General features: G+C 34.8%; 1 protein-coding gene across 1 annotated transcript in view; it reads right to left on the bottom strand.

Annotated features, from left to right (window-relative positions):
* Positions 1-15,709, bottom strand: part of CLPX (caseinolytic mitochondrial matrix peptidase chaperone subunit X) — a 48,101-nt gene extending 32,392 nt beyond the window's left edge. The window contains exons 1-3 of the mRNA XM_074294818.1: positions 15,378-15,709; positions 3,233-3,393; positions 790-907 (exon numbers count right to left, since the gene is read on the bottom strand). Coding sequence (XP_074150919.1) covers positions 790-907; positions 3,233-3,393; positions 15,378-15,450 — 352 coding nt within the window. The 5' untranslated portion in view covers positions 15,451-15,709. The remainder of the gene's footprint in view (positions 1-789; positions 908-3,232; positions 3,394-15,377) is intronic.
* Between the last annotated feature and the right edge of the window lie 6,080 nt (positions 15,710-21,789).

Below are 21,789 nucleotides of genomic sequence, written 5' to 3'. Positions count from 1 at the left end.
CACTTAAGCAGTAATAGCAAATGTGACATTTGGTTCAGAAAATAACATTAGTAATAGCACCTCTAGATTTGGAAAATTAACATTGTTTAAAAAGGCATGGTACAATATGGATTCAGTAAGTCTTCATTTTCCTATTCTCTATATTACTTTTTTGTCACTTAATTACAAACTACTTTATATTTCAGATGTGCTTTATATCTCATTTATTAGTATTGAAATTCCTTGAGGGCTTAAGAGTAATCAGTATCTTATTCTTTGTTTCCCCTCTATCTTCCAGAATGTATCAGTGCCTTCCTTGTACATGAGAATTCAACAATGCTTATTTAATTAATTAAATCTTTAATGAAGTCTATGTAAATGCATCTTTGATTTAAAGGCAAGTTTTATGTCACACATCAAAAATACTAAATACAAAAATAATATGTAATCAAGGTGTAAAATTTATTCAATGGTGTTAAATCCAAATGGAATCAGCTTCCTGCCCACCACATATTAAATGAGAAAACTAAAAAAATTAACATTATCAAAGTTGTTTGTATTTTTATTTTGTTAAACTTTTGCCAATTACATTTTAACATGGAACAACTCACCTCTGCACTACACTATAGACAGGCAGATATAAATTTAACTATTTGCAACTGTTTATTTTAAATATCATAATATCTGTTATAAGGAATAAAACAATTCTACTTTCTAAATTACTGCAATTAATTTATAAAAATGTTATTAAGAGAGAAAAAGAAGAAATGAGGAAAGAACACTAAAAGGCAACATCATATTAATACTTACACACAAAAGTCTCCACATGTGTACACAGATCACCACATTTTGGACATCTCAACTGGTTTCCTCCTTTCCCAGAACTCCCTGAGCCTGATTTTTTACTGCCTCCTTCATTCACTGGTTTCTAAGGTTTGTGGGAGAAAAAAGAGGAAAGTGTTAGTTTCACGCAATTATTTTATATACAGCTTAATAATGTATGTTTATGCTAATAATATTGTAAAATCAAATTAAAAATTTTATCCCAACTTCTAGTTCTTGAATATTATCAGTCTATCTGACTTATGAAGTGTTTTACAATCTGACTTATTCATTAGAATTGGTCAAATTAATTTCATTTACATTTACTTTTGACAATTACATTCATTTCTTTATATATTCCTTTCTCCTTCTCAACCAAGCAAGCCTTTCCTTGTGACAAAAGTTTAAAAAAAAACTCTGCAAAACCTACTAAGATGCCAATTATGCCTGACAGTATATGCAGCATTCCATACCCAGAGTTCCTTACCCCTCCAATAAAAGAAAGGAAGAAGTACAATTTCTTAGCATTTCTCTTGGTCATTATAATTACATTGTGTTTCTTTTCCTTCTTCCTGCTTATGTTGGAATCATGGTATATGGTATATGTTGTTTTTCTTCTTATCTTCAATATTCTGCATCAATTTGTGTCTTTTCATGTTATATTTCATTATTCTATGTACCACAATATGCACCACAATTTACTTATACATTCCAAAATTGTTTCCAATTCACATTATTATTTTGTGATGTAGATATAAATGTGTGTGTATATCTTCTATATCTACATATAGCTGTGTATACACACACACACACACACAAGAACCACCCTTTTTTCTTTTTGATCTTTAAGTCGAGGTATTTAGGCCTACGGTCAAATATTTTTCCATCTACAAGTCATGAAATAAAGTTCCAATTGTCTAAAAAGCAAGTTTGTGAATTGTTTGTATAATCTGTTTGTGGTATGTAATGTATGTCATTGCATTCAATAAACATTGGGAGAGAATTTAGAATTTTGTCCATTGTTCTAAACTGTGCAAATCATCTAGTTCAATACTAGGGCTTATAACCCAAACATAGCAAAGAAAAAGACACATATGTAAATACAAAAATATTTTTAAAATATTTTTTATGATGACAAACTAGAAACTATGAGAGCTTAAAACTACATATGCATATGAATGCATTAATAGAATATTATTGAACCATATAAAATTATTAAAGAGATGTTTTCAGAGAATCTTGGGAAAATCTATATGAACTAAAACAGTGTATATATTATTATTTACCTTCTAACAGAAAAGTGATAGACTCAGGGTGCAAAATAAGATTTTTTTGGCAGGGGACAAAGGCCAATGTGGGAATTTGTTTTGCCAATGTAAATGTTACAAGGGTTTTGGTTTTCTTTCCCCTGTCCTAGGTTGGGAAGGGGGGGAAAAAAAAGGAAAATTAATTTTTGTTAAATGAAAAAAAATAAACACTACTGTACCATAAGAAAAATCACACGAGAAATTCAAAGAAAACTTGGAAAGACATGAACATCATAATAATGACAAAAATATAAAAGAAAAAAAATAAAAGATAGCAGGATTCTGAGAACCAAAATGACCATTGTAGAGTATAGGAAGAAGATGAATCCATACTCTCACACTCAGACTCACTCTCTCAGCAAAGGCTGTAATAGACTAGGGATGGGGAATGCTGCACATGTTTATCATACATTATAGATGTAGTAGTTTCTTCTGTTTAACTTATTTGTTACAAGAAAGGTTAGTGGCAGTATTGAGAAGTGGTAGCAATTTTTTTAAAAAGCTGATAAAACATTCTCCCCTCCTCCTAAAATAAGCATGCTCATGGGCAAAAATAAATCCCCAGATGAAGGGGAAAATGTATCATCCTGTTTGCTGGCTAAAAAGTTATACAATATCACAAACAAATTAGAGAATACTTAACTGGAAAATATGAGAAAGGATGAACTTAAGTGAGTAGCAGATTTCACCTAGCTCTCAAATTCTGTACCATTCTGGGGTATTATGTTTTAATAAATTCATACTTATAAAGGATGATACTATGTATTTATGAAAACATCATACTTAGTATTTGCAAACTACTTTCTTATCAACAAATCATATTTAGCTTCTGAAACCAACAAAACCAAAACCAACTAGGGAATCAGACTGCTATATACTATGTCACATTTTTAAAAGAGGTATTTTAAATACACTATTAAAGGTACAATGATCAAGCCAGCTCGGTGGCCCAGTGGATAGAGCACCAGCCCTGAAGTCAGAAGGATCGGAGTTCAAATCTAGTCTCAGATATTAATCGAGTATCTGCATTCCTAGCTGTGGAACCCTGCGCAAATCACTTAACCCCAATTGCCTCAGCAAAAAAAATTAATTAATAATTAAAAAAAAAAAAGGATAATGACTACCTTATTTCCATCTCCAGAACCATCCTTGCTAGTCCCATCTTTTGAAGCAAAGTATGCTGGTGTTCCTGAAAAAGTCCTAAAAGGAGTTCTTCGAAGAATCTGTGTTTCAAAGGTCCCCAGCCTTCCTAAAACTGGGAAGTGGCTTCGTCCACAAGAAATACCTGAGGGGAAAAATATAGCTGGTTAGTCTACAAAACATTAGTGTCATGTAGTACGTCGAGTTGACAAATCACTAATTAACTTTTGTTTTGTTTTTTTAAACAAAGTCATCCTGGGTTCAAAGGGAGTTGGAAGGATACTGTAATCAACTTGGTGCTCAGTCCGTGAAATTGGAGGCTGAGGAGGAGATAAAAGCATCATTAAGGTCTATTGTAGAAAATGGGCTAGTATTCAGCCTGATTGACAAGTCCCAGACCTGGCATGGCATCAGCACTTGGAAGCAGAGGGAGAGGCCAGCCTCCTGAGCACAACTGTGTGTGGCCAACATGTTATAAGTTTCATGAGCAAGCAACAGAGGAGAGGTGCTCCTCCATGAGTGGTGAAGTTCAAGGAGCTAGGACCTCTCACAATTTATAAAGGATAAAAAAACCAGGACTACCCTGCAAAATCATAATCCTGAATTGTAGTAAAATGCCTTCGATATTATTTCTACCTCCAAAAATGACATTTCTGAAAAAAGAAGACTATCTTTGGAACACATCCTCTTCCTGCAATTTAACAGAAGCAACTCCTCACAATACAGAAAACTCAAATTTACAACCTGTTAAGATATTAAGCCTCAATTTCTTAGAATAGTTTGTTATTATACTTAAGCTAATTGAATAAAAATTTTTCTTTTCCAACTATACAAGGACATCAAAGTTCATATTTAAACAGAACTAAAATCCAGAGGATCTTTGACAAACAAAGATCTAAATCCTGCAAATGATTTCTTTTTTTCCTCCAAAATACAAAAATGGATGTTTGAATTTTATTTATTACAACAGATGGTTTTTTGATATATAAACAAAATATATTCAGGTTAAATCACTCAAAACTACCAAATTAAATTTTTTTAAAGATTGGTGGTCTGAAACTGACTGAATTGTTAACAAGTTTTAACCAAAGTAACTTTCTTTTGCAATTCTTGTCTATGTTTTCCTAAAAATGCCAAGCTTAGTTTCCTTTTAAATTTTTCTATTTTTCCCCCTACCCAAATCTACTCATCAAAGCACTTTAGGAAATAAGTTTCTTCAATTATTCCTGAGAAGAGTTGAGTGGGAAATATATTCATTCACCAGTGTGTATAAATCTATAAACAACTTTCCTTCAAAGTTTTTAAAGCTTTATACCATTCCAGCAACCTGATCTAGGTTCAAAAAATTGTATTCAATAATAGTACGCAAATGAATCACCTAGTACCATGGCTTATAAATACACACACACACACACACACACACACACACACGTATCTATCTATCTATATGAAAGAGAGGGAAAGAAGAGGTGCTTGAACTGAACAGTGGATCATAATATTACAGAATTGGAGTTGGAAGGACCCTTAATGGGCCACCTAGTATGGAGGTATCAAACAGGATTCCCAAGAGAGACCTGAACCAGAATAAAATGTAATTGGGACTTAAAACTCTATTATAAAGCAGCAGCCATCAAAACTATCTGATGCTACCTAGGAAATAAGAGTATTGGATCAATGGAATAGTTTAGATACAATGACAAAATAATGACTTTAGTTCTGTGATAAAAGCCAAAAATTCCAGCTTCTGGGATAAGAACTCACTATTTCACAAAAATCACTGGAAACAATAGAAAATAGTATGTCAGAAACTCAGCATAAACTACATCTCACACCCCATACCAAAATAAGGTCAAAATGGATACATGATTTAAGCGTAAAAGCTGATGTTATAAATAAATTAGGAGAATAAGGGATAGTTTATCTGTTACCAGACTTTTGGAGAAGGGGAGAATTTATGACCAAATAAGAAATAGAGTATCACAAAATGAAAAATGGTTAATTTTGATAACATTAAATTAAAAAAGGTTTTACAAAAACAAAACCAATGCAACCAAGATTAGAAGGCAAGCAAAAAGTTGGGGAAATTTTTTTACAGTGTTTTTGATAAAGGCCTCATTTCTAAAATATATAGAGAATAAGGTCAAATGACTACAAGTCATTCCCCAGTTTGATATTCTGGAGAAATATTTGAAATTATGCCCAAATTATGACTCAAAAAAAATAAATGCAAATTAAGACAACTCTCAGATATCACTACACACTTGTCAAATTGGCTAGGATGACAGGGAAAGATAATGCGGAATGTTGGAGAGGATGTGGGAACAGGGACAGATACATTATTGGTGGAATTGTGAATACATCCAGCCATTCTGGAGAGCAATTTGGAACTATGCTCAAAAAGTTATCAAACTGTGCATACCCTTTGATCCAGCAGTGTTACTACTGGGCTTATATCCCAAACAGATCTTAAAGTAGAGAAAGGGGGGGCAGCTAGGTGGCACAGTGGATAGAGCACCAGCCTTGAATTCAGGAGGACTGGAGTTCAAATCTGGTCTCATACACTTAATACTTCCTAGCTGTGACTTAACCCCAGCCTCAGAAAAAAAAAAAAAAAAAAGGGAAAGGGACCTGTATGTGCAAGAATGTTTGTGGCAGTCCTCTTTGTAGTGGCCAGAAATTGGAAACTAAGTAGATGCCCATCAATTGGAGAATGGCTGAATAAATTGTGGTATATGAATGTTATGGAATATTATTGTTCTGTAAGAAATGACCAACAGGAGATGATTTCACAAAGGCCTGGAGAGACTTACATGAACTAATGCTGAGTGAAATGAGTAGGACCAGGAGATCATTGTATACTTCAACAACAATACTATATGATGATCAATTCTGATGGATGTGGCCATTTTCAACAATGAGATGAATCAAATCAATTCCAATAGAGCAGTAATGAACTGATCCAGCTACACCCAGCAAAAGAACTCTGGGAGATAACTATGAACCATTACATAGAATTCCCAATCTCTCTAACTTTGTCCGCCTGCATTTTAGATTTCCTTCACAGGCTAATTGTACACTATTTCAAAGTCCGATTCTTTTTGTACAGCAAAACAACTTTTTGGACATGTAAACATATATTGTATTTAATTTATACTTTAACATATTTAATTAACATGTATTGGTCAACCTGTCATCGGGGGAAGGGGGGGAAGGAGGGGAAAAAGCAAAAGGTTTGGCAATTGTTAATGTTGTAAAATTACCCATGCATATATCTGGTAAATAAAAACTATTTAAAAAAAAAAAAAGAAAAGAAAAGAAAGAAAGAAACTATGTCCAAAGGGTCGTAAAACTGTGCAGACCCTTTGACTCAGCAGTGTCATTATTAGGTCTATATCCCAAAGAAATGTCTGTAGCAGCCTTATTGGCAAAGAATTGGAAAATGAATGGATGCCCATCAATTTGGAGAATGGCTGAATAAATCATAGTATATGAAAGTAATGGAATATCATTGTTCTTTAAAAAAATGATGAAAGCACTGATTTTAGAAAAGCTTGGAAAGATGTACACGAATTGATGTTGAATAAAGCAAGCAGAACCAAGGAAAACAGTGTACATAGCCTCAAGATTAAGATTGTGTGATGATCAAAAATGATTTGACTTTTCCTAGGAATTCAGAGATCCAAGGCAATCCTCATTAACTTCCATTTGCATACAGAGAGAATATTATGGAGCTTGAATGTGGATCTACACATATTATTTTCACTCTTTTTTGCTGATTTTTATTGTGTTTTTCCCCCTTTTGTTCGATTTTTCTCTCCCAATAGGACTCTCATGGAAAGATGTTTAAAAAAAAGAAAGAAAGAAAGAAAATGACGTACAAATAAAACCAATTTAGAAAGAAAGTAAAAAACTGAGAAAAAATGTTTTACATCAAAGAGTTCTGATAAAGGCCTCACTTTTAAATATGTAGAACTGATTTAAATTCGCCAAAAAAAGCCATTCTCCAAATGGCAAATGGTCAAAAGATATGAACAGACAATTTTCAGAAGAAATTAAAGCCATTTCTTAATCATATGACAAAATGCTCTAAATTACTTTCAAATGAAAAGTAAGATAAATCAAGGCGCCACTTCACACTTCACAGATTGGCTAAAATGACAGAATGACAGAAAAAGATGATAACTGTTGGAGGGAAATATAGAAAACTGAGACACTAATACATTGTTGGAGTTGTGAATTGATCCTACCATTTTGGAGAACAATTTGGAACTATGCCCAAAGGGCTATCAAACTGTATATACTTTTTGATCCAGCAATGTCTCTAATGGGCTTGTATCCCATGGAGATCATAAAAAGGGAAAAGGACCCACATGTGCAAAAATGTTTGTGGCAGCCCTTTTTGTAGTAGCAGAGAATTGGAAACTGAATGGATGTTCATCACTTAGGGAATGGCTAAATAAATTATGGTATATGAATGAATGGATTATTATTATTCTATACAAAATGATTAGCAGGATGATTTCAAAAAGGCCTGGAGAGATTGACATGAACTGATGCTAAGTGAAGTGAGTAGAACCAAGAGAACATTGTACATAGTAACAAGATTATGTGACCACTAACTGTAATGAAAGTGGTTCTTTTCAACAATGAAATAATTCAGGCCAGTTTTAATAGACTTTAATTTTAATTTTTAATTTAATTGTGATAAAGAGAGCTATCTGCATCTAAAAAGAAGACTATGGACATTGAATGTGGATTATAACTTAGTAGTTTCACCTTTTTTGTTCTTTGCTTGTTTTTCCCCCCTTTTTTTCCCTTTTTCATCTGATTTTTCTTGTGCAGCATGACAAATGCGGAAATATGTTTAGAACTGTTAAACCTATGTTAAATTATTTGCTGTCTAGGGGAGAGAGGAGATGAAGAGGGAGAAAAATCTGGAACACAAGATTTTGCAGAGGTGAATGTTGAAAATTATCTTTGTATGTATTTTGAAAAATAAAAAGCTATTTTAAAAATGAATGTACATGGATAACCTAAAACAAATGATTTTTTTTAAATTAAAATTAAAAACATAACTAGGAAATATTTAATGGAATAAATATGTAAGAAAACATAGGTATAATGTTAATATATAGTTTTCTAGGTCAATATGTGGACAATCAGAGGCCCTGTTTCTATTTGAGTTTGACACTCCTGAGCTAGAAGAGTAAGCCCTTCATTTACAGATGAGAAATCTAAGAGGAAGAAAGGGTCAATAATTTCCCCAAGATAAATCATAACAAATGGTGCATACACAAGATTGGGACCCAGATACTCCCAAATTATTTTCACTGTATGATGAACAGATGGAAAAAGGGAGGAAAAAGATTTTCAGCTATTTGTCCTATCCTAATATAGTCATTTACAACTAAGAAGAGCTCCCTTTTCTATTTAATTTCATTTTGTCTAGTACAGTGATTCTCCAACTATGGTCAAAAAAGCATTGGAGTCCCCGAGACCCTTTCTGGGGATCTTTGTGGCCAAAGCTATTTTCATAGTAACACTATGATGTTTTATTAAAGCTACATTTACATAGTATTACTCTGTGACAGGCACTACTAAGAACTTCACAATTATTCCTGGAATGTAGGTGCTGTTATAATACCTATTATATAGTTGAGGAAACTGAGGCACACAGAGGTTAAGTGGCTTGCCAAGGGTCACAAAAATGAAAAGTGTTTAAGCTTGAATTTGCATCAGGTCTTCCTGACTCTAGACCTTAGTGGTATTAACAGCTGCATCACTTAACTATGCCAATTTTAAAATTCTAATAGGATAAAAATAGATAGAATCTAAATATATATATAAAAAATAAAAAGACAAAACGTTTAGGGGAAGATCCTCAGTCATTTTAAGAGTGTTAAGGAATTGTCAAACAAGTTTAGAGAACCTCCATTACAATGTAATTATATTCCTGTTTGCCTTAAAACAAATACTCCATAAATGTTTCTATTAATGTTGTACAAAAACTTTAGACAATCTGGATAAACTTTAAGCTAAACATTAACATCTCTATCCCTCCACTCCCCTCGTCACCAAGTACATAATAGGTCTAGCAAAGTAGGTCAAATAAATAAGCAAGCTAAAAAGAACCAGCATAATTCAGAAAGCTTCATATAAAATTAATTTATAGATCACTAATGGTAAATGAGGTTTTGTGAGTTAAAAATTTTAAGTGTTTTATTTTGACTTTTACATAAACATTTTCAATTACTCCTAAAGCAAAATTAATGTATCTCTGAGATCTTATTAACTGTTTATCTGTTTATTAGGGAAAGAAAAAGTATAATATAACCTTTCAAGTATATCTGTTAGTATATCTGTTATTAGGGAAAGAAAAAGTATAATATAACCCTTCAAGAGAATCTCATGCTATGAGAATCATACAAATGATTCTGATAAGTAGAAATACTTTATTTTGTAAATAGAGAAGTTGAACCTTTGGGATAAAGAATTTACTGCAGGACCAATTCAACTCTATTAACCAACCAAATGATTTTTCTTGTTATTTCAAAACTGAATTCTTATTCTCTTCACATCAGTAGTATGTCAAAACAGTAACAAACAGAACTATTTACATCCAGAGTCAAACTTGGGTTGTAACAACAACCAAATTGCTATACCTAAGTGACTAGTTCTTAATAAATAACTCCCAATTCATTAAAGCCAGGGGAAGTTAAATCATATTTCATTAGATAGAACCTCTATTAATGAAATCAAATAGTCTTACTCAACTCACATTCATAAACATTACAAGTTTTTGAGAAATTAAGAAATCAGTTTATAATAAAAATATAAACAATCATAGCTTGGTAAAACAGACCAAATAAGGAAACATTCAGTGATATTACATTGCTGTATTTCAGGTTACTTTTTATGTAACTTTTGTTTTTGTAGAGAAAGATAAACTAGATCAGCTATTTTAAAATTATTCTAATAAAGTATTTTTCTGTTATGAGAATAGCAAAGAATAGGAAAGTAATTAAATTTTTAACACTTGTTTTCCTGTTAAATTGAATTACAAAATTTTCACATAATGAACACAATTTTTAGAATAGCAAAAGGTTATTCAGCTTACAACACAAATCAATCTTTAATTTTTAACAATTCCAGAGTTAAAATACCGAGCAAAAAAACTTTTAAATATTTCATCTCCCAAACTGAAAACCAAAATTGGACAAAGAATTTTTATGATCAACACTTTTAAATATATACACAGTTCAATATATCACTTGATTTGGTTTCCATATAAATGTTATTTGCAAACAAAATTCAATAAGGATAAATAATACTTTCCCAGTTTTATAAATGAGTGTATGCCTCTTGTTTCCATAACAAAATAGTTTGGTCTACTTTTACAGGATTCTATATTCTTAAGATTCGCTCCTATATATAAGATTAACTATGAATAATAAAGTTGTCAACTTTTAAGATCTCTTTCCCTATTTAAACACTCTGAAAGATCTGTGATTTCCATTTTGTTGGGTTCTTTCAATTACTAGAGATCACATTCTTTTCTTCTCCAGCTGACAAGGCCACAAAAATTCAACAACTGGCAACCAAACGCTTGATGACATAAAAGTTTCAGAGTATCTGTTGTTTTACAATCAACCAGCCCAATGATTTCAATAGGCAAATGTCAAAAAAAGAACAACAGGGTTTTCTACAGCAGAAATGGAGGTGATTTAGCATTTATCCATTTTGTTCATGTATAAACCCTGTGAAATTTGTGTTAGCAAAAGCATCTGGACAACTTTAAATCTTCACATTAATCCCTGAGAAGCTATACAGACCTTGATTATGAAAGAAAGGGCAACAGAAGTTTCAGGAAATCTGAATTTGGCAATCACCATTAAAAGCCTGCCCTACAGTTTTCAGATGAAGAAATTAAAGCTACTATATTAATATTAAAATATGCTCTAAATCACTGATTAGAGATATGTAAATTAAAACAACTTTGAAGTACCACCACACACCTATCACACTGAACAATATGAGAAAAAAAGAACAATGATAAAAGTTGAGAGATGTGAGAAAATTGGGACACTGATGCACTATTGGTGGAATTGTGAATTGATCTAAACATTGGAATTTGGAATTATGCCCAAAGGACAATCAAATTTTATAAACTTTCAGCTAATAATACTAATGTCTGTATCATAAATTTTTTTAAAGGAGGGAAGGAGAAACTGTGTACAAAAATATTCATAGCAGCTTTCTTTGTAATGACAATTGGAAATTGAAGGGATGCCCATCAAATGGGGAATATCACAAGCTGTGTCATAATTGTGATGGAATGATATTGTGCTATAAGAAATGATAAGCAGGCTGATTTCAGAAAAATCTGTGGAAAAATTAATATGAACTAAAGAAAGGTGTCTATGCCACACATGTGCAGATATGGCCTACCCTTTTCTGGTAGGAGATGTATATAGATAGATAGATAGATAGATAGATAGATCAATTTGGTGGCATTAGCCATTACCATTTACCAAATAACTGATTTTTCAAATTTCCTTTCGAAATCAAAAAAGGCCTGACATGACTAACAGGACATCTGATATGAATTATGGTACTTCACTGAGACCATCACTTCCTATTCATTTTGCATCCCCCCAAATAATAAAATTAATACTTATTAAATTAACAACTGCACTTTACACAAGAAATTCAATTATATCTGAAGATATAAGCCTTACTTTAAAAGTGAGCAGAACCAGGAGAACATTGTGTACAAAAAGCGAAATATTGTAGGATAATCAACTTTGAATGACTTTACTATTCTCACCAATACAATGATCCAAGACAAATCCAAAGGACTGATGATGAAATATGTTATCCACCTGCAGAGAAATCAGACTGATGGGAGTCAAAGCATATAATTTTTCACTTTTCCATAATTTTTTCCTTTTGGTCTGTTTCTTCTGACCAATATTGAAATGTTTTATGACTAAATGAATGCTAAAAATTGTCTTAGTATGTAATTGGGGGGAAAAAATACTACTGTAAAGAAAATAAACAAAAAAGAAAAAGCTTACCCTAGAATCTGAAAGACCTGGGTTCATTTTAAATCTTTCCTGACATAACTACATTGGCTGCATGATTCTGAGCAAGTGACTCTGGTATTACTCCATCTTACATTGATGGAGAAGGTTCCCTATGCAAATGAAATCAGAAATATAAAAAAGGAATGTCTAAATTACTGGCACTCAGAAATTTTGTGGCTTTAGATAATTATATTTTTGAAAGTAAATTAACTTGTAGAAGTTGAAACTAATTTCAAAAAGTATACATTAAAATTTTATATATATAATTTTCAACTAGAAATAAAATTATATATATATATATAAATTTTTCAGCTAGAAATAAAATTCTATACATCTCACTTAGCTATAATTAATTCTGTAGAAGTTAAAACATGAGATGGGAAAAACAACAGTTATACCTAACCTAATTGGTTTTGCAAAAACATGACATTAGGCAAAACATTTTAAGAATATATTTAAGAATATTTTAAGAACTTGTATAGGAACAATATAAATCAGTGTTCAGCCAAATAACATTATAGCAATATCATGAAACATTATGGTTGTTATAAACATAACCATGTCAGTCTTAGCAACATTATCCAGGCATGCTTATGCCATACATTTGTGGACATACCCTATCTTTTTCTGGTGGGAGATATATGTGGTATCATTAGCCATTACCATTTGCCAATTAACTGACTTTTCAAATTCCTTTAGAAATCAAAAAAGACCTGAAGTGATCAGCAGGATATCTGCCATGAAGTATGGTACTTCACTGAGTCTGTCACTTCACATTCACTTTGCTTCCTCCCAAAATAATAAAATTAATACTTTTTAAATTAATAACTGCACTTCATACAAGAAATTCAATTCTATTAGTTCCTGAAGATACAAGCCTTACTTTAAAAAGAACTTTTCAATAGTATTTTAGAAAAATGAAGTTAGCGCCGAGCCTATAGAGATTATTTTAGTGGATGTGAATACAGACTTTATCAGGAAATTAAAAAGTCTACACATACTATAAGGGCATCTAGATGGCACAGTGGATAGAGCACTGGGCTTGGAATCAGGAGCTCATCTTCAGGAGTTCAAATGTGGCTTTAGACATTAATTAGCTATGCTGATCCTGAGCAAGTCACTTAATCCTTTTTGCCTCAGTTTCCTCATCTGTAAAATAAACTGGAGAAGGAAATGGCAAATCACTTCAGTATCTGCCAAAAACCAAAAACCCAAATAAAGCTGTAAAGAGTCAGATCTGGCTGAAAACAATACATATTATGGACACTATAAACATTTTTAAGTTTTATTATGTTACCCTTACAACTTTTAAGATTCTGTATTTCACAAAACTACTGGCAGTATATACTAATATGCTAGTGTAAAGAGTGCTGGGTTTGTATTATCAGTAAAACCAGAATAGAATTCCTGAGTCAGGCACTTAATAGCTAGCTATGGGCAAGTCACTTAACCTGTTTGTCTCAGTTTCCTCAGTTGTAAAATGGGGATAATAATACTCCCTACACCTCCTACCTAAAGTTGTTCTGAGGATCAAAAGAAATATACGTAGAATATCTGGTTATTATACTGTAAATGCTAGTTATTATACATAGTTTAGTAATGCCTACAGATGGCAATCCTAATATTCAATTTTTTTCAGGAAAAAATTTTAAAGCGCCAGGAATAGAAACTCCACTCCCCTCTATTATCACCTCTTTTAAAATTGTGTACTATTTTTTCCAAAGTATTTCCTAACCTGTATCCTAACCCCAGGGACTCCATTACTTGTAGTTACAAAACTGATTCTTGGAAAGGGAGTTCTTTCTACCTGTTGAGATCAGTTATCTGTAATCAAAGTTAGACACAGCAAAACACAGGCCTAAGCCAAATGGAATACTATGATTGAGAAATTGTTACTAAAATTTCCTATTAAAACTTCCATTATGCAGGAGGATTATTTTACTTTTCCAGAATTGTATTTTTTAAAGAAGGAAAGGTTAATATCATAATCCTCGGATTACACACTTGTCTTGCTAGGCAGGAAGTGATTATGTAGGTCTAGGCCACGTTTATTTTAAGTGTCAGACACTTTTGGGACAGGTACACAAGCTTGTTTGGGCCCATCTCTTTCACACTGACAAATAATTGGTTGCTATCAGCAAGTGGTCCCCTCCCCCAATTCCATGCTAACCCTAACGGGGGTCAGAAAAACACACATACGGGTGTCTGTGACAATATTCACAGAGAGGACAGTATGTTCCCCCTTTTTTCACTGTCTTCTCTCCGCCCTCCCCACCCCCAAAAGAAAACTCCAAGGGAAATCTTTCTTGATCTCGCTCAACTCATTCCTGAAGTTGGCAGAACTGCTTTTGGATCAGTTTCCCAAAGGGATCACGAGGTTCATTAAGTCTTGTCAGGCCTGTTTATGTTTGTGTGAGCAATACAACACAATGACAGGGACATGACCTGGGAGGCTCTCAGCGAGGCCTGTGGCCAGAGGTTGCAAAGTGACGGCTCCGGAGCAAGCCCTGACAGGGAAAGCGCCCCGGGATACAGACTAACCCCCCCACACACACACACACTGAGAAATTAACCCAGGCTCTCACGTACACAAACACGCAACACAGCCCCCCGCCCCTCCGCGGAGAAGTTTGCTAACAAATCCCTACGATTTGGGGACCTTTGGGGAGGTGACAGAAGGGGGGGTGCGGAGGGACTCGAGCAGCTGTTTGCAGCTTCCCCGATTTCTCCCAGTGACACGGAAATCTGAGTTTACTTCTGTCGCACCCAGAGCCTCATCTCTAAGAGTCTTCCCTCGGAGACTGCGCTGGAAAATCAGGGGACTCACTTCAGATGAGGGGGGCTGGCTGAGCTCCCCATCTGTCAGGAGGGGGAACGTAGGGGCGAACGAAAGAGAGGGGACAAGCGAGACGGCCCGAGCAAGAAGGCGGCCTAGTCTTACTGGGGAAGATCCCGCTGTCAGGCAGACAAACTAGTCCCGGAGCGAGCGAGTCGTCTCCCGCCGCAAGGTTGGGGAAAAGAGGAAGAGGGACTACTTTGTTACCTCTCTGCGCGGAGCCAAGCGAGGAGGTGATGAGTCGCGCGGCCGCGCAGGTACAAGCGCAGCAGCCGGACATCTCCGCCGGGCCTAGGCCGGGGCTGCCCCGCCGGCCGCCCTCCCGCTGCCGCTTCCCGGTCTCAGCCGCTTTCTCTGCCCGGCCGTTCTCTCCGGTTCAGCTTCGGCCACTCTCGCCCTCCCCGGGGTCAGTGCAAAGCCTGCTCGCCTAGTCACTAGGCCGCACCGCTGTTCGCGCCCCGCAGCTGCCGGCTCCGCCGGGTAGATATCTAACCACACCCCCCCCCACCCCACTCTTCCCTTCCTACCCCCCCACCCCCCTCCCGCCCACCGGGCCCGGGAGCGTGCGCGCGCCTGCGCCCTGGGACGCCGGGGGGAGGGGAGGGGGCGTGGGCACGCGGTGGGGAAGAGGGGCGGAGGTACGTGAGATTAACGTGAGGTGGAGTAGGCGAAGAAAAGGGGGCGGAGGTTTGCGCACGCGACCTCTCGTATCCAAAACTCTATTTTCAGGACTACAAATCCCGCCAGGCCATTCAGAGAGGTGGGCGCCCTTCCCATATCCTGGGACTTTCGGATAGGAGACAGAGCCTGCTGGGAGTTGTAGTTGTAGACACTTAATACGGATTTGTTATGTTGAAAGCTTCCGGTGGGTATTGTACAGAAATTCTTTCCTCTAGGAAGATAGGAAAACTAGTGGCAGCCTGAATACCACCGGAGAATCCGTTGAAGTGCTCCAGGAGATCGAATTGTCTTGCGAATGAGTCGATGTTTAATTTTAGCCATTAAGGAAGTTCGGAAGAAAAATGCAGCCATATTCTTTTCAGTGCTTTCTAGAATGTATTTTTTTGACATTCATTTTGATTTTGCTGAGGCTTGAGTTGTCCAGTTGAAGATAATTAAGGATTTTTGTTCATTTTAAGATATTACGTCTAGCAGTGAGAGCTTGCTGTTTATTTCAATCGATAACTTACTAGTTGTGGTACAATTTCATGTTGTAATGAATTTTGGAGGATTGTAATTTTAGAGCTGGATCTTATAGATTATATAATCTAAATTTATAATTATATAAAATATATATTGTATTTTATATATTGTTTATATATATATAATATATATTGCATATATTATAATAATAATTTATATGGAGGAGTGAGGCCCTAAAAATTCACTGACTTGAATAAGTGCTGAACTAGGACTCAAACCAGGTCTTCTTATTCCAAATACAAAGCTCAACCGTGTCGGAAGGAGTCCTGTGGCTTCAGTTTTTCATGAATAGTTCTTGAGTCGGGGTCCAAGAGGTCTAACAATTATTCCGCCAAATAATCCCAGAATGGTCTCAATCTGTCTCTGAGAGGTGTTTGTGGAAAAGTTACCTATTACACCATTGATCTCTGAGGTGGCTGCTACTAAACTATCAATTTCTCTAATTACTGAATAATGTTAGTTTGGAACTGTCGCTTCCTGTTGAATTTTTGAAAAAAGAAATGCCCCAATCACATGGAAATGTTAATTTAACCTTTTCCATATATTTCCTGAAGCATTAAATTTTTGGTATCCACTTCTCTAAATGGAATGCCTCTATTAGAATAGACTTTAAAGAGAAAATTGTGATTTAATAAGCTGTTCTTATTGGATAATATTGGCATTTTTTCATTTAAATTTAGTTGTAAGTTCACTAGATAAATGACAAACATAAAAAATAAAATAAAAGAGGGCCAGGATAAACTGAAAGCCATAGTGTGCAGCAACCTCAAGGCTCAATGGTTGTACCAGGTATCCTTTCTGTCACATTGTACTCCCCTGGAAAGAGGCAGACTATGTGAATTGGAGAAAGAATCTTTAGGCCTCCGAGACAGGGAGCCAAGAATTATTCCTGAAGAATTGAGGGCCTACAAATTTCTTAAGTACCTGATTTAGATATAAAGGATGATAAAAACATATTAGTGGGTCATGGAATACGTTATCTGTCAGATTTATGGATGGGGGAGAATTTATGATGAAACGAGAGCACTATAGGATGTAAAATAGGTAATTTTGATTACATCAAATTGAAAAGGGTTTGCACAAGCAGAACTAAAGCAGCCAAGAGTAGAAGGAAAGCAGGAAACTGGCAAAAAAAAAAAAAAAAAAAAAAATCAAGTTTCTCTAGGAAAGGCCTCATTTCTCACATAAAGAGAGTCAGTTTTATAAGAATATGAGTCATTTCCCAATTGATAAATGGTCAGATAATAACAAGCAGTTAAAGAAGAAATTGAATCTATCTTTAGTCATATTATTTAAATACTCTAAAACATTATTGATTAGAGAAAAATAAATTAACAGACCTCTAAGGTACAATCTCACACATCAGATTGACTAATATGACAGAAAAGGAAAACGATAAGCCTTGGAGGGGATATGGGAAATTGAGACACTAATGTACTGTTGAAGGAGTTATGAACTGATCCAATTATTCTGGAGAGTAATTTGGAACTAGAATCAAAAGGTAATCAAACTCTGCATACCCTTTGAGCCAGTACTACTACTACTACTACTAGGCCTGTAAACCAAAAAGCACAAAGAAAAATGAAATGGACCTATATGTACGAAAATATTTGTTGTAGCTTCTTTTGTGGTAACAAAGAATTGAAAATTGAAAGGATGCCCATAAATGGGGGAGTGGCTGAACAACTTGTGGCCTATGATTGTGATGGAATACTATTGTGCTATAAGAAATGATGAGCAAGCTGATTTTAGAAAAACCTGTGGAATATTTATATAAACTGATGCAAAGTGAAGTGAGCAGAACCAAGAGAACAATGTACACAGTGATAGCAATATTAGCAATATTGTATGATAATCAACTGAATGGCTTAGCTGTACTCACCAGTTCAATGATACAAGATAATTCCAAAAAGATCTTGATGAAAAATGCTATCCACCACCAGAGAAAGAACTGAGCAAACTCTGGATGGATGCATGCTTTTTTTTCTTTATATTCTTGGAGGTTTTTTGTTTTTTTTTTAACCTGCATTTTCTTTTGCAACATAATATGGAAATTATTTATATGACCACACATGTATAATCTATATCAAATTTCTTGTCTTCTCTCTCAATGGTAGGGAGAGGAAAGGAAGGACAAGAGAGAATTTGAAACTCAAAATTTAAAAAACACATGTTAACATTTTACTTACATGTAATTGAGAAAAAATAAAGGAAAAATGATGATACATTCATAAGTGAGAGAAATGGTATGCTTTTCTTCAAATTTATTTGGTCTCAGCAAAATAACAGCTTAAGAGTAATTTTCAGTAGTTAAATGTTCTTGCCATTTGAAAAAAAAAATAGTCATAGAATTCCTTTATGGATGAAATCAATGTAATAAAAAAAATCTGTATTTAAAATATAACAACCTTAGTTTGAATCTTAGCTTAGCCTCTGACTCCTTGTATGATCCTATAAGCAAGCCACTTAACTTTTGGGGTGTCTCATTTATATAGATTGTTCTATATAACATATAGGATCCAACTCTAAAATTCGGATAGGAGAATCAAAATACATCAGAACATTAAATTGTACTACAGCCTTGGAAGACTTAAAGGAATTTGGTACGTTTCTTAGCTTTTAACCACTAAACAGATTAAAAATAATGATAGGTCATTTTAGGTACTGTCTTTAGAATGTCTGTTAATCTCCTGCTCTGAAGTCTCTTTGGGGTGTAGAAGTGAAACTAAATTCTTTAAGACTATATACCAACGGGAGCACAAATTCTGACAAATCAACAAATTATACAGGTTGAGTAATATGTGTCTAGGAAGAACAAGTACACATTAAATACTTGATTCATCATACATAACTTCTCTTTATCTACCTATTCCCTACCAGTTGCTGATTCTATGGCATTTATTTCAATATCATGGGATATTGACTTTCCAAAACTATCACGCTGATATTTGTCTAAATAATCCCTAAATATAAACCATGCTATTTAGAAAGTTTTATATAATTGGGAAGCTGGTAAATCATATTGAAATTTTACAAATTATTTACCAAGAATTCCATTAGTAATCTAGTTCAACAAATTTTTCAATACTTTTCCTAAGTCAAGTGAGTTTTCTCTCGATAAATAGGAAGAATCACGCAACTTTTTTTCCTCAGAGCTTTTAACCAGGTTCACACCCCTTTGGAATCAAGGCTAGGAAGTCTTCGTGTAAGTCAAACATCTTATTTTGATTACTTACCACTCAAAAACTATTTTCTGTAGCAGGTACATTTTAGGTATGTAATTAACTCATTTAGTAAGAAGTAGTATGGCCTAGTGAATAGATATATACTCAGGAAGACTGGCAAAATGTACTCCAAAAAAGCTAATAGAGTGATTTAATAGTCTTACCTTCTTATACTGCTGCCAGTATGATGAATGAAAGTAGGATTTCTGGGCATTATTAGATGGGAAGCAGTGAGGAAAGTGCACTGTGTATTGAGCTTTAGAGACATATGGGACATCAGAAAAAGTCCCCAAAATGAAATATAAACAGAATAATAAAGCCTGCTCTTTCCTCCTATAGGGTAAGGAGGGAAGTTAGAAGAGTAGAAGCATGTCATCTTGTCAGTGACCTACAAATAGCACTTATGCTTGGTAGTGTTCCTGTTCTTTTATGATGTCATCATAGGATCATAATTTTGGAGCTGAAAGAGATCTTGGAGATCATGAAGTTAGTCATGCAACCAGCAGGTTTTTTTGAGTGTCAGGTACTATAAATGTACTGGGGATATAGGAAATGATGAAACAACTCCCTACTCTTTAGGAGCTTATTCAAATGAAGGAAACAATATATAAATGGGTATTTCTAGATGGAAGATTTCTGAGATCTAAGGGAGTAGAATTGGTCCCAGAGCTTGAGGAAAGATATTTATGGTGAGACACAGGGTCATGGGGAGAAGAAAAAAACTTGGGAAGTGTAAAAATGTTTCTGACTGCCAGTTTACCTACCAAAAGATTTAGAAGACTTTCCATTAATAAGATTACAGCCCTTCTCTCTGTCTCTGTCTCTCTCTCTCTCTCTGACTTTACATGTCATCTCTCAGCAAAAAGAGCTAATTCATTCTCATATATTATTTAATCCAATCTCTATAACTTAAATTTTTGTTCACTTGAATAATAGATTTCATTCACATTTATGTAACCAGCATTTGGTAGTAATATAAGCCAAGCTAATTGGTGTAACTTTGAGGTTGCTCTCTTCCAGAGTTCAAGCTAAGAGCTAGTAACTAGGGAAGCAACTTTTTTTCTGCACTCAATGAACCCTTTAGGACCATCAATTTTTAAAGTGAGCTGATAAAATTCTAGTCTTATACTCCTCTTTCGAGTCAACTAGTAAATAAACATTTTTGTAGGTACTAGGAATACAAAAAAAGAATTGCTGAATTCAGAGTACAAATTGAATATTCTGTTTCTCTTTTTGCTGCTTTTTAAAAATTTTTTCTTGCCTTTTCAATCGGAAGAAGGAGAGAATTTAGAACTGAAAATAAAATTGAATGTGATGATATAATAAAAAAAAAAACAAACAGGGCAGAGGATTCTGAAAAGACAGCAAAGTAGGTAAAAAAAAACCCAAGCTCTTCAGATTTCACCCACAAGACAAAAATGCATCTTAAGAAGAATTTAGAGCACTAAAAATCAACAAGAGTTGGGGCAGAACAGTGATCCTCCTGAGACAATCAGAAGAATCAAGAAAGATATCAAGACTGAAGTTTGCCCCCTGTGAAGTGTAAACACCTCCAAGCTAGTTTCAGTGAAATAAAAAGCAGCTGGCTCTGGAGCTAGCTAAGTGGGAAGATAACCAGGACCTTAGCTACAGAAAATTTTCACCTCCCAGACTCTGTGAGTCATCTACCTGCTAAGTAGAAATGCCATGCCCAGTTATGTTGCTGAGACTCATTCCTGGGCAAGAAGGACCAGCATACACCTGGTAAGTACAGAAGAAATGTGGCAGGCACACTGTTGGCTGCAGGCACTTACAGGAAGATAGAGAGTTCTGGGGTTTTTTTTCCAGGCAAAAGGGGAGAACTGAAGGAGAACCTGAGGTCAGAGGTATACCATGCCACAGTATGAAAGATGATTATGTTGAGGTTCAAAAGGAGACCCCCCAAAAGGTTGGGGTTACAGACCAGTGTCACAAGGTGACTTAAAAGAATTTGCAGTTTTGAACCATCTCCAAGTGAAAGGGCAAAGTTTATTGTAATTGTAATGCAAAATGAAGCAAGCTAAGTTCCAAAAGTATTTTAGCAAAGAATCAGGAGCAAGAAGACAAATTTATAAGAAAATCAGAGAGATACAGTTTTTCTTGTCACTAATATGCTGAGAGAAAACTGAGCAGTGATCCTACTACTCACTATTGTCTCAGGTACTTGATTATCA

Source organism: Sminthopsis crassicaudata, chromosome 2, assembly GCF_048593235.1.
Source record: "Sminthopsis crassicaudata isolate SCR6 chromosome 2, ASM4859323v1, whole genome shotgun sequence".
Classification (NCBI taxonomy): Eukaryota; Metazoa; Chordata; class Mammalia; order Dasyuromorphia; family Dasyuridae; genus Sminthopsis; species Sminthopsis crassicaudata.
Note: the sequence above shows the minus strand (reverse complement) of the source record. Positions and strands in the feature narration are given on the sequence as shown.